This window comes from Lissotriton helveticus, chromosome 11 (genome assembly GCF_964261635.1).
Source record: "Lissotriton helveticus chromosome 11, aLisHel1.1, whole genome shotgun sequence".
Taxonomy (NCBI): domain Eukaryota; kingdom Metazoa; phylum Chordata; class Amphibia; order Caudata; family Salamandridae; genus Lissotriton; species Lissotriton helveticus.
This window is the reverse complement of record NC_136072.1, coordinates 1,065,501,783-1,065,515,653: the sequence shown is the minus strand read 5'-3', so window position 1 is coordinate 1,065,515,653 and position 13,871 is coordinate 1,065,501,783. Positions and strand designations below refer to the sequence as shown.

The following is a 13,871-nucleotide window of genomic DNA, read 5'->3' as shown; positions in this document are numbered from 1 at the left end:
TCTCCGATGCCCAGGTCTCCTGCAGACAGATTACATGGAATTTCCTGATATAGTCGAGCCACTCTTTGTTGTCAAATTTTCCAGCCAGACCAGCTATATTCCATGAAATAATTCTCAGTGCCTCGCCCCCCTGCTCCACTCCCCCCTGACGCCCCCTTTGTAACTCACACCCTGTCTTTTCCATATCCGGCCCATGTCCCTCTCCTATACATCCAATATCTACTGCCCTGGGTTCATCCAGCACAGGCGTCATGCCACAACTTGATGGCATTTGCTTTGCCACCAAACTGTGCACCTCCGACTCTTCTTTCAGAACCCCTTTACCCCCTTCTCCCCGAAGACCATTATCCATTTGTCAATCTACCCCCTCTAAGCCATCCAGACAGTGAAACCGGTTGAATGTACGAAGGGGTGGCTCTGGGCGGCTGAATGCTGGCCTGGGGTTAAATTCGTGACGATCACCTCTCCGACCGACCCTTTCCCAGTTATCATAGGTACGAAGCGTATGTGCAGGGGCAGGGACAGGGATAGGGGGGAAGAAGAAAGACACATGAAGGGTTTGAATGGTTGACACCTGCGATCTATTCTTTCCCTGACATATGTGGGAGACAGTTCCAACGTCCCTGCAGCTCACTAAAATGCAATCCCCTATAATGGATTTGCGAGTTCTCCCAACCCATGGAACCCTTCTAACCATTATGATTTCGTTATTTAAATGTACTGGTAAGGGTCTGTTCAAATTTAACCACTTAATTACCCTACTTTTTAGGGCACAAAAGCCCTCAGCTTCACCCGCCTCTAGCGGAGGAACACCCGCCATGACTACAGTGAAGTCATTTGCCTCTGGTGGTAAATTAGGTCTACGTGGCCTGGGGGGAAGCTTCATTAGTGGTGTTAGCGCGACACTATCTGTGGGCTGTGGTGGAGAAACAGAGTTTACAGGGGGGGTAGGCCCAATAGGATTAAGTGACTTCATTCGAGCGGAATTATTCCTCTGGGGTTGTAGTGGGGCAGCCACAATCGCAACCTGTGTCGGGGCTAAGCTCATTACATTTTTTGGAGGATGTTTAGGGGCTGTTGGAGTGGCGATGAACTCAGGAGGCCTTCCTTGAGAGTTGACCGGGATTTTCATGCTACTTAGTGTAGCCTCAAGGATGGTTAATCTAATTTCCACCTTTTTAATGCTTTCACTAATTGGTAACAGTAGTGACCTCAGCAGAAATTCCAAGTTGCCTAACGGGACGACAGAAAGGGGGGCATTGGCAATGTTATTTACTATATTTTCCATCAAACCGGGGGCCAAACCGTCCTGTGCAGCAGGTTTAGGATGTGGCTCCTCCACTGTTATCACAGTCGGTGTGGGGGGTTTAGATGGCTTCCCAAACTCGGAGTGAGGGGTTTTGGGTTTGTTTTTTCCCTGAGCACCCTTCGCCTTTCTCCTGCGTTTATTTGGGGGGGGCCCAAAAACTCCATGTGCTGCAGCTGGCTTAGGTTTAGCTTTCCTAGATTTCAGAGCTGGGGGAGGTTGAGAAATTAGATCAATAGTCACCTTGCTTGGGCTTATGCTGCTCACTGGGGTAGAACTCGTGGGTGACGCTAGGGGAGTTTTTGTACAATCCCTCAACAGAATTGGGACATCATCTATTGGGGTCAACTCTACACTAGACGTGGTTAGATGTTCTCCTAGAGGTCTATTTTTCAGGTTATCTATAGAGCGTCTCCGCTCAACCCTAAGCCGGTTTAAAGTGCTCTCCTTATCCCCTTCCCCCACAGCCCGAGGGAAGTAATTCTCTAAGGTCTTATTTTTAACTCCACACTGTTTCATGGGGGTGCTTTCCCTAGCCGGGGACGGCATGGCGTCTAGAGTTCAATAAAGACTATGGGGCACTATATCCCTTACTTGAGCCAAATGCCAGAAGACACAGCCAAGAGAGTAGGCCCAGCCCAGCCTACTCCGGCCTAGGACGGCCACAGACGGTCCCGCCCTTGTCCCGGGCTTCTCCCGGCGCGCTCCCGCGCCGCGGGAGAGCTAGAGACCAAATATAGTGGCTACAGACAAGGGGGGGGAGGGGTCGGGGAGAGCGGCCCAGGTGATCGAAATCCGGGCTGGCGGGTGCTCCTGGGAATTGGAGTCCCAGTCCAGCACACGCGCTCGCTCGCAGCCCCGCCTCACGCACACAGCTCCCTCGGTTCCTCCAACAATGACCCCCAGCAACAATCAGGCACCCCTCACGAAGCGGAACCCGCGGAGCGGGTACCGCGAGGAGTGAAGGTAGAAGAGGCAGCACAGTCCCAAAAGGAGTGAGAAGTAGATAAACGAGGTTCTGAAGAATTAGCTGTATGGGAGAGATGAGTTTGTGGATTTATGGTTCTGCGGTTTACAGTGTGTGCTTCTGTGTGTATGTTTGTGTTGGAATGTGCAGCATATATGTGTGGTCTGCATGTCTCAAATGTTTCTAATTTCAGAGTGGTTACTCTATGGTGTGGCATGCCTACCACTGTTTTTGTACAATTTGTGCATTTTAGTTGGAGAGGGTGTTTTTGTAATCGAATGCGTATGCTATTTACCACCAATTTCTGGCCATCATTTCTTTGGGATGATACACCACTTATTAATTATGATGCTGCTTCATCGTCACTCTATCCTAAGAAAAAGGTGGTGAGAGAGTTTAACCCTTTAACTGCTGAGGCTTTGTCACCCCAGTGCTGAGCCATTTTTTGCCTATTTGGGGTACTTTGCGCTTAGGCCTCCATAACGTTTTTCTGCAGAAGGTAGCCATGTCAAATTGGTTTTATGGTTCTGGTTTTATTGGCTCCTTTTTTCCCAACATCATGGGGATTCTAAAGGTACCCAGGGTTTTTGTTTTTGTTTCCCCTGGAGGGGACCGAGAAGATAGCCAAAATATAGCTATGTTTGAGTTTTTGAGGAAAGATAGGAGAACAGCATCAACTAAAGGTTTGCTTTACTAAAGTCACCATCTTCCCCGCTTTCAATAACGTGCAAAGCTGCAAGGGAAAGCAATTTTGTACCACAATTTTGGCATTTTTCTAAGAGATAGCTCATTTGTTTGAATGTTTGCACTTTCAACCTTCTTCCAGTTTGTGGTGGAAACTGGTGTGAAACCCTTGGGTGGTCCAGAAAGGCTATAGTTTTCTGGATTTGTATAGATCATTCTAGATTTCACCAAAGAAACTGTTGAGATAAAAAGCATTGGAAATGTGTAGGAAAAAAACACCCTTTTGTGACCTTGTTTATCTGTAACTTATTGTCACAAAGGCTGATTTACAAAAGCAATATACCATTATGGTTGCTAGACTTTTCTTGCTGCAGGGATATACAGGATTTATAGGTTGTCCAAGAACCCGATGTACCCAGAGACAACAACTGAGCTGCACCTTGCAGTGGTTTTTCATTGTGTACCAAGTATACAGCAATTCATATAGAAAAATATATAGGGTGAAAAATGGGTATCAAGGAAACCTATGTAGTTCTGAAATGGATACCAGATACAGAGTTGAGAAGCAGTGAGTACAATTCTGATTTTGGGTATACTCATATTAGTATGTGATTCTGAGGGCATTTTTCAAAATGTCTTATTTATTACAGACTGGCTTACATTTAGAAGGCACAAATACTAAGAAATCCAATTAATAATAACAAATGTTCTTCTATTCTGTGTTTCCCATGTCTCCCGATGAAAATGCTACTTCACTTGTGTGGTTAGACCTAGTTCCCATAAGAGGAAAGGACCCAAATCACAGCATGGCCACATCACATTTTTCCACTGAAAACGAACCCTCTTGTTGCAGTGTGCGTAGCTGTGGAGTTTGGGCCCCAGCTCAACTGACACCTAATGAAACCAAGCAATCTGCAGATTTTTGACAACTAGATACCTGGCGGAATCCAGGGAGGGGTGACTTGTATGGCTTTCGCCAGATTGTCCTACCCAGAAGCCCTTGCAAACCTTAAACTTTGACAAAAGCACACATTTGTGCAGTATTTTGGCCTAGGATTGTCCAGCACCCAGGAACTCCTAATTACCCAGAACATTTCTGTAATTTAAAGACCCTGGGGAATGAATGGAAGTGTGTTGTGTGTGACTCGCGCCCATGTCTGCAATCCAGAATGCCATGCAGGGCCAAACTAAGACAGCATGAATACACTTTTCTTTCCAATTTCCTTAGATGATGGCTGTAGTATTTTTGATCAGGGACTGCAGGAGCCCACAGAACCCTACCAAAACTTAGGCATTTCTGAAAACTAGAAACCTGGGGAATCTTTGGTGTGATGAGATCCCGCCACTGTTTCTTAACCAGAATATACTACAAACATCAACATATTTGTAAAAACACAATGTTCTTAAATTTCAGTGATGGAAAACTCCAGAACTGCTTTCCAATCACAAAAGTCTTACCATCCCGCATTCCTTCACTTTTCTCTATAAAAATAATAATTAATACTAAAATAATGTATGGCCACCTATCACACTGGATAGGAATGGCCTAAAATTGTAACTTTGTAAAGTGCAAGCGGTCTTCACATGGCCTCAGGTTGTCTACTTTTTTCTACTGTGGGAGGGCCATCAACACACGTGGTATCATATTTACAATGAGATAGCTGAGTGGGCAAACTTAAAGGGTCCAGACACTAGACTACAGAGCACAGGTACATACTTTACCCATTCATGGAAAGTAAATGATGCTAACTATCTACTCTATATACTTTATATATTGTCACAGTGGCCTCATTGCCCCGAGTGAGGACCAGGCTACAACATTGGAAGAAGAACCAGTTGCACCCAATGCTGCGTTATCAAATGAAAGTGTTCAAGAAAAATCGATTGGAAAACGTTTGTAAGTACCAATGTGTTTTTCTATACAACCACCCCATGATTTGGTAAATGTAAAAATAGTAGTCTGTTATTCAATATTTTTACAACACTGGTACCCCATTGGTTATTTTTTCACTTGCATAAAATACGTCTTGACTGTCGTCCCTAAAGATAATTCAGCAGGCATTTTCCAGTTAGTAGTAGTTTTGCAAATAGCGTGTAGTAAAAGCAGCCCCTGGGCTGCAATGTATAGCGATAGAAAGTAAATGCACCCCAAGTGGCTATTTATTTATTTCAAAAGTTTTATATAGCGCTACTGGACCCAGGAGTATCAGAGCGCTTTACAGACAGATAAACATCATGATGTAAATAAAAACCAATTACAAAGTGAGTAATAACTCGCAATGGGAAAAACTGTCATTAGTTAGACCAAGGAGTTTATGGAAAGAAAGTAATTAGGTATGAGTGGGGGGAAGGGGAAGCGGATTAAAGAAAGGAGAGAGAGGGGTAGAGGGAGAGGGGGGAGAAGAGGAAAGTAAGAGAGAAGGGGTGGGTTGATGTGAATATAGAAACAGGGGACTGCATCATTATAGAGATCTTAGGTACCCCAATATTTGTTGAGAAGAAGTACCTTGAGTCTTTTTTTTAAGAGAGGGAAGGATGGGTTGCAGCGAAGGTCTTTGGGGAGAGAGTTCCAAATCGTAGGGGCATTACCAGAGAAGGCACGTGATTGAGTCTTTTTACATTTGAGTTTCGGGGGGATGAGGACAAGGGCATTGGTGCTTCTCAAGGACCTGGAGCAACCAGCTTTTTGTAGTTTGTCCGAGAGGTAAGAAGGGGTGTTTTGGTGAAGGGCTTTGTGAGTAATACAAGCCATCTTGAAGGTAGATCTACCTTCGATTGGGAGCCAGTTAAGGTTTTTGAAGATAGGAGAAATGTGATCAAATCGTTTACAATCCGAGATAAGTCTGGCGGCCAGGTTGAGGACAGATTTAATTGGGGCAAGATGGACTTTTGGGGTGCCTACAAAGGTGGCATTGCCGTAGTCAATTCTGGAAAGTACAAGCGACTGGACAACCATTTTGAAGTCATCAGCTGGAATGAAAGGTTTGATTTTTTTGAGGTGGAGAAGGGAGAAGAGAGTGCCTTTTGCAGCATTTTTAGTGTGAGGGATGAGGGTAAGATTTTTGTCAATGCTGATGCCCAAGGATTTGACAGAGTTAGAGGAGGAGAGGGTGCAGTCGAGTGCTTTTATATCATTGATCCAGAGTTGGATAGGCAGGGAACTATTTTTGGGAGTGAAAAGGATGATTTCAGTTTTTTGGGGATTCAGTTTGAGATGATTAAGATGGAACCAGGCTTGGACTTTGTTCAAGGTATCATTGAGGAGAAGAATGTCATGGTGGGTTTTGATCTTGTAATAAAGTTGAGTGTCGTCAGCATAGAGGTGGTAATTTATATTAGCTTGTTTGAGAATAAGGGTGAGTGGTTCCATGAATAGATTAAAGAGGGTAGGGGAAAGGATAGAGCCTTGTGGGACTCCAAGTGAGACAGGTTGTGGTTTGGAAAGGCAGTGACTGAGTTTGATTTGTTGGGATCTATGTTGGAGGTAAGAGGTGAACCATTGGTGAACAATGCCCTCAAGCCCAAAACGGCCTTTGAGAGTGTTAAGAAGGGTAGGATGGTGGACAGTATCAAATGCAGCAGAGAGGTCAAGGAGGATAAGGAGGGAGGATTCGCCTTTGTCAAGAGAGCGATGGATATCATCTGTGATATTGAGCATGGCGGTTTCTGTGCTGCATCCTTTTCTGAAACCAGTTTGGAAAGCGTCAAGGAGATTGAATGAAGTGATATGTTTGTCTGTCTAACTGGGAGAGAACACATTTTTAGAGAGGAATTGATGATCTTGGTCCAGATGGGTGCTATGATGTGTTTGAGTTCCTGAACCAGCTGGGCAGGAAGAGGATCCTTGGTGTGAGACGAAGGTTTAAGTTTTGAGATAATGTTGAGGACAGTGGATTTAGATACTGGACAAAATTCGTTCCAGGAGGCATTATTTTTGGTAAGGTTGTCAGTAAGGATAGGGTCGGGATGGGATGGAGTAGGGAGGGGTAGAGAGGGGTCGTGGCATGAAGGGGCAGAGGAGCGAGGTGAAGTAGGCGTGTTAGGAAGGAGGTGTTGGCTAAGGGTAGATTGGTATGGGAGAGGAGGAGAAGAGAAGGATAGTTCGATCAGGTTGACTTTGTTCGCAAAGAAGCTGGCGATTTCTTCACATCTTTCCACAGTGTCAAGTATTTTAGGGGGGCCAGAGGAAGTTTGTTTTTTAAGGATGCTGAAGAGTTCTCTGGGACGTTTTTGGCCTTTTCAAGTTGTGAACAGAGGAGGAAGGCTTTTTCAGTGAAAATGTGTTTCTTGTATTTGGCTCTGGCATTTCTGAGGAGAATCAGGTTATTAGGGGAGGGATGATTCCTCCATGTGCGTTCAGATTGTCTGAGGGCCCGTCTTTCATTATTGAGGTCAGAGTTAAACCAGGATTTAGGGGTATATTTTTTTGATGTTTAAGTTTGATAGGGGCAATTTGGTCAAGCACTTGAAGGATAGAGTTATTGTAGTGTTTGGTAAGGTCAATGGTGCTGTGAGGGGGGGGGGTAGGAGTAAGCAGGTTTTGATAGAAGATTCCAACTCGCCAGGGGGGATAAGGTGAAGATTGCGGGTATGTTTAAAGGGTAGGGAGCCGATAGGGGTGGGGATAGTAAAGGAGCAGTTCAAAGTGAAGAGGATAAGGTGATGATCCGACCAGTCAACTGGAAGAATCATTGAGGGAGAGGCAAGATCCTTGCTAGTTATAATAGCATCCAGGGTGGCGCCTTTCGAGTGAGTCGGGGCTTGGCAGAGTTGTGTCAGGTCAGTAATGTCCATGATATCTTTAAGGAGGATGACAGACAGTTCGTCGTTATTATTCCAATTGATGTTATAGTCACCGAGAAAGAGATTATTAGGGTGAGTGAGCAAAGATTGAGTGATGAGATCCGAGAGCTCTTCGGTAAAGGGGATGGAATCGCCAGGGGGGTGGTAGATAGTATGAAGACGAATGGTGGGGGAGTCAGGAGTGGTAAGATCAACGCAGAGGTATTCAAAGGTAGAAGGGTCCTGGGAATGAACAAGTGTGAGAGTGAGTTCATTTTTAAAAATTAGGGCAAGGCCACCTCCAATTTGCTTTATTCTGTCTTTCCTAATGATGGAATATCCAGGAGGAATGAGCAGGTCAAGGATAGGAGTAGAGTGGGGGTTGAGCCAAGTTTCCGTAAGGAAAGCAATATCTATGTTTTCACTCAGGATGGTTTCCGCAATATCAGTCGCATGGCAGGATGCGGATCGGCAGTTAATCAGCATGCAGTGAAGTGGAGAGAGGTCAGGGTATTGAGTAGGGGGATCAGGGAGTATGGAGGTTAGTTGTTGTGGGGGTCTAGGCGATGTCGGGTAAAGGGGGAGACGACTCGTTCCAAGGAGAACAGGGATAGTGGACCACGGAAAAGGGGTATTTGGGGACGAGGAGGGAAGGGGGGAGATGGTGGGGTTCATGGAAAAATTAACCTGCATGGGAATTGGGTAAGCAACATGATGAGAGCTAGAAATCGCGGATGCCGAGTTTGGTTGGGGTGAGATGGAAGGATCAATGGGTTTGGGGGGGGTCAAGCAGTTTGTAGGGAGGAGGGAACTGTGAGAAGAATAATCGACGATACCAGTGCCAGGGGGGCTGTTATTGGAGGAGGAGTGGGGGGGGGGTGGTGTGTGGAGATGTGCGTGAATGGTCAGAGGAGTGGGCTTTAGTAAGGAGTGAGACGTCAGATCTTAGGGAGGAGAATTCTAGAACAAGGGACGAAAGGAGAAACTCAACATTAAGGAGTGATAGAATAAGAAGTGAGGAATGGAGTGGGTCAGAAGTTATTGGGAGGAGAGAGAAATAGGGGTTGGGATTAGGGAGAGGGGGGGGGGTAACCCGGGGGGGGGGGAGGAGAAGGGAGTTATGACGGGTGGGAGCTTTCGAATTGGGGAGGGGAGGGGCCAAGTAGATGGGAGTAATTGGGGCATTGGATTTGGTAAAATCATTTGTTAAATAAGGGGGAGGGGTAGTCCAGGATACAGATGTAGGTGTGAGGAGGGTTGCAGGGGAGATATGGGGCAAGTGAGAGGAAGTGGTCAGCGGAGGGGACGTAGGAGTTGCTGGGGGAGTATGGGGGGGCGATAGAGCTAGGGGGGAGGATAGGGAGCATCAATGGGGGGTGTTACAGGAGTCAGAAGAAAAGAGGTGAATGGACGAAGGAGTATTGTTGAGAAGAGGGGGGAAAGGGGGGTTGATGAGAGGGGCTGGAGGGGACGGGGGAGAGTAGTATGAAGAGGAGGATAGGGGAGGTTTGTCCAGGGGAGATCACAAGGAGAGGAGTGTTTAATAGTACTTAGAGACTGCAGGGTAGTAAGGGAGACAGGAGGGGGCGAGTCGATAGTAGAAATATCGAACAAGTTTGGAGGTTTAAGAGAAATGTGTGGAGCAGACCCTATTTGAGAGAGGCAGGGCGTAGGGGAGGAGAGTAAGGAAGGAAGCTGGAGGTGCCGGGCGATTGAGCGTGGCTGGAGGAGCATGGAATTAGGGTTGGGAGTGAGGGATAGGCGAGGGTGGGGAAGGCGCACTCGGTGGTATGGGAAGGGGGAATCATTGGTGAAGGAGGATGTGAGAGAGGCAGAAAAATTTGGTGATTGTGATATAAAGGTGTCGGTACCGTTAAAAAAATTAGGGGTGGGGGTGGTAGGTATTGGATGAGGGAGAACATCCAGGATCGTGGAAGATGTGGGGGAGACAGTAAGGAGAGGAGGATGGGACCGTGGGTGAAGGGAGTCAGAGCTGAAGGTAAGGCAGTTAACTATGGGGGACAGCTGAGGTTGGGTGAGGGCAACCAGGTTGGGTGGACGAATGGGAGAATCAGAGAGGAGGGGACATGAGTCATAGGGGAGTAGGGAGTCAGTGCTAGTATCGGTATTGAGAGTTCGAGTAGATAGTGGAGGGTGGGAGTATGCGTTACTGTTAGGAGAGGTAGTAGGTTGATCAGAGAGGGGAGATAAGGGGGTAGGCGACAAGGGGGAGATAATGGAACTAGGGGAAGAGGGGGGGAGGGAGGAGTTGAGGGACTGATTGAGGGATTGAGATAAGGTACTAAAGTGGAGTTCGAAAATGTAGAGGTCATTTTCAGAGGCTTGGATGAGGATATTACCAGATTTGAAGATGGAAATATCATTTTCTCCAGGAAAGGAAGAAGAGGGGGTGGTGGAGAGTTTAATACCGTACGGAATGTTGCGAGAGTTAGTGACAGGGAGGGTTTGAAGAAATAGTCTTTTCCATTTAGAAGGACGTTTGGAGAAGAAGATGTAGTTGGTGATTAAGGAGGAGTTAAGTGTATTGTGGTAATCAGCAAATAGGGTTTCAGAGTGGAGACAGAGGAGATTGTGTTTGAATTTCTTCTTACCATGTTTGGTGAGGTAGGAAGGATAGAGGATAGACCAGGAATTAGAGCCAAGTTTCGAGATAGGTGATACAGAGGAAGAAAGGGAGAGAGAGAGAGGGGAGGCATAATTGGGAGAGAATGGAGAGAGCGAGGAAGGGAGAATGAATAATTAAACCGTGAATTTAGTTAGAACGGGAAAAAAAGGAAAGCAAAGGCGGAGATAAGGAAGTGATACATTAAACCAAAGCAAAAAGTTACAGGGAAATGAGGGAAGGCAAGGTAAGAGGACATCCAGATGGGGGACAATAAAATCAAATCGAATAAACAACAACAAAAGAAAGCATAGTAATAAGAACAATAAAATGCATTTGAAATAAATAGATAACAGGAATATGTGCAATACTAAAAATGGGAAGTAAGTGACTGAGGCTAAAGAGAATAAACAGAATAACTAACAGCAAGAAATAGAAGTCACTGCCTAGATAGCGCAAAAGAGTTTACATTAATTATAGGTCTGTGTGTAGGTCATATGTCAGTGAGTTTAGATTTGTGAGTTTAGTGCACGTAATTCCAAGGGAATGGGGGAGTATCCTGTGAAAGGGAGTAGTCAGATAAGGAATAGGATGGTGAGAGTAGAGTAGAACAACATCAACAAAATACAGTATGAACTACGTGGATATCGTACAAATGTTACATTAGTTAAGGGTTGATGTAAGTTCCACTGTTGTGTTTCTAAATTAGGAGAACATTTAGTAGTATATTGCGGCCCTAGAACTTCGTTAGGCTCTAAGTCATCAGACTAATCCAGACGTGGTTCTTATACCATTTATATGGTGTAAGGTAGAGAGGTCCCTAGTGCATGGCTGTATATGTGCAACTAGAGGTAGGCTGATTGTGTATCAGGCCGTGCTCTGTGACCTCGTAGAGAGAGCAGAGAGGTTGTCATTAAGAATAACTGCATATAAAAACATATATATAAATTAAGAATACAAAGTCTAATCAAACATTTTCAGAAGTATTGGCCTAATTATATATTGAACAAATGGGAGATGCGCTATGGTTAAGGACCGACAAAGAAGAAAAGGACAAGGTCAGTTACCTCTTAGAGCGTGCAGAGAGGTTGTTTTAAGAATAAATGCAGATAAAAAACATATATATAAAAGAGAATAAAAAGTCTAGTCGAACATTCTCAGGAGCACTGGCCTAATTGAATAGTGATCAAATGGGAGATGTGCTATGGTTAAGGACCGACATAAGAAGTGAAGGGCAGGGTCCGTTACAAGATGGTCGTAGTATTAGCATTGTCTTAAGGCTTCTTGATTGCAGTCATTGATGGGGGAGGGATTTGCCATCTTGGGATAGTTGAGGTAGGCACCCCAAAATGGAGGACAGGATTTCCACAAGAACGAGGGGGATACTTTTACAGTCAGTCATACACCGTCCACAGTGAGCAATCAGTAACTAGGTTCGGTCCGGTACCTCCGCCCGAACTCGGCACAAGGGAGGAGCACGGGGGACCAGTTCGGATGTAGCCAGTCTGGCGGGGCTTCACATCAGGCAAAAAGGGCAAGCTGCTCCTAGCCAAGCAGGGGGGGGGGGGGGGGGGGGGACTCGGCTTCTATCCGCACTGAGAGACTGCATGTAGGCCAAATGCACATAGGCGGCCGAATCTCCAGAGTCCGGAAACAGCAACCGGCCCCGGGGATCAGCGTGGGTCAGGACGAGTGAAAACAGCAATTATGTCAGGCGCCCCGGCCGGGGATCAGCGGGGGTCGGGGCATGTCAGGCACCTCGGCCGGAGAGCAGCGGGGGTCAGGGCGAGCGAAGCAGCAATGTTGTCTGGCGCCTCGGTCCGGTCTTCGGCAGCAGGGGGGGGACAAGGTGTGGCGGAGCCAGTCAAGCGGAGATTTCCCTTCGGCACAAAGGGAAACCGAGGATCGGTGTTCGAAGTGGAGCCAGAGACTCAGTTGGGCGGAGCGGGTAATGGCAGATCGGCGTACACAGCATCTGTGTGGAATCGCCGTCCGTCGGCAGGAACGAGAGGCTGAGGGGTTAACACTCACCTCTCCGCAGCCAGCGAAATCATAGCGTGTCACGTTAATGGGCTCTATGGGGGCTGGGAGATCCGAAGTCCGAGATCCCGTGCACCCGCCTCTATGCTTCAGCCCGGCAATGCTCTGGTACACGACTCGTGGGGGGCGAGCTGCACAGCCCCCGGGTGAGCCATGGAAGGGTGAGGCAGAGGCAACTGCGGGCAGGACCCCGTCACTGCGTCAAGAGCTGGCCTCTGAGGTCGATCCAGAGAGGAGGTCGTAGTGTCGTGGAGAGCTGTGGGGTGATGAAGAGCCGGCAGAAGCGAGTCAGAGCGGCGGACCCGGGGAGCTGAGAACAAGTCGAGCCACCAGAGATTTACGCACTCGTAGGTAAATTCCTCGTCCTGTTTTCTTCCTGATTATCCACTGGTCGTCAGGCGGCGGAAAGACAGGGTTGATCAGGGATTTAAACCGATTAGGTTATCCCGAACCCTGGAGCTCTTTCCTCGAGCTCCCTACCGAGCGGCCATCTTGAACTTTGACCCACCGGCAGTCTCTAGGTCTGCCAATGCCTCGTACAATGAGTATGCCCTATATTAATAAGGGACTGGTTCTATTTTAAATCCAGATTTTTTAACCACGCCTTATTTAATCTACCTTTTAATTGATCTAGATGCTCACTCTTAAATTGGTGTAGTCTGGGTGGAATTAGCATGGCCTAGTATCCACTTAAAAACCAATAAAGTTTTGTAAGGTGAATTGCTATGTAGTCCGTTTCAGAACTTGGGCTGTTACAGGATTAGCTGTGATCCTGTCAATCACAAATACAGTCTGTTTATTTTCATTATTCCCTGTTGCTATACCCTTGTATTATGCATATTGTATGAAATCCAGAACTAAAGTGATGTACCTGATCTAAATTGTTAGCTGTTAAGCAGAGAGACCATAATATTAATCTCAGTGTATCTACTTGACCAATTTATGTGACTCAGCATACATCTCTGTCTCCCTGTGCCATAGATGGAAAAGGCTGGGTCCAAATTGCGTTCTCATGGTACGCAAAATGACAGTGGACTGTGATGCATCCTGAGATATTACTAGTGACTGAAATTAAGTCCAGTATTCCATCCATTACTTTTTGTATACTTTAGTGTGTCGCCCTAAATGGTAAGGCTATTTATTCCCAGACATGGATCCCGTGAACACTGTGAAACTGGTAAAAGCTATACATGGCTGATGAACCATATCTAGGGGAAACCTGTCCTGGGTTGCTTGTGTTCTGGTCCAGGGAGGACCTTGCCTGGTAGTTCGCAGCAGGACTATTCCCATTGGAGCAGGGTCAAGACTGATTTGCATCCAGCTGAGTCTAAATTGAGGGGCAGGGTGTGCAAAACATATATGGACTAGGATGTGTCGCTGAGTGCTTAACAGTGGCTCAGATTAATTCAAGCATTCTATCAACCACATTTTGTACACTTTAGTGTTGCTCCTTAAGCGGGATGGTATGC

General features: G+C 46.4%; 1 protein-coding gene across 2 annotated transcripts in view; it reads left to right on the top strand.

The window, feature by feature from the left end:
* Positions 1 to 13,871, top strand: part of RILPL2 (Rab interacting lysosomal protein like 2) — a 79,718-nt gene that overhangs the window by 42,483 nt on the left and 23,364 nt on the right. Inside the window, exon 3 of one of the 2 annotated variants that reach the window (XR_013602577.1) lies at positions 2,310 to 2,559. Coding sequence is in view for 1 of the 2 variants with exons in the window: in XM_078667606.1 (XP_078523732.1) it covers positions 4,741 to 4,854 (114 nt within the window). In the remaining variant the exon portion in view is untranslated. Of the gene's footprint in view, positions 1 to 2,309; positions 2,560 to 4,740; positions 4,855 to 13,871 lie in introns of those variants that run through there. The other variant, XM_078667606.1, reaches the window with a different exon arrangement.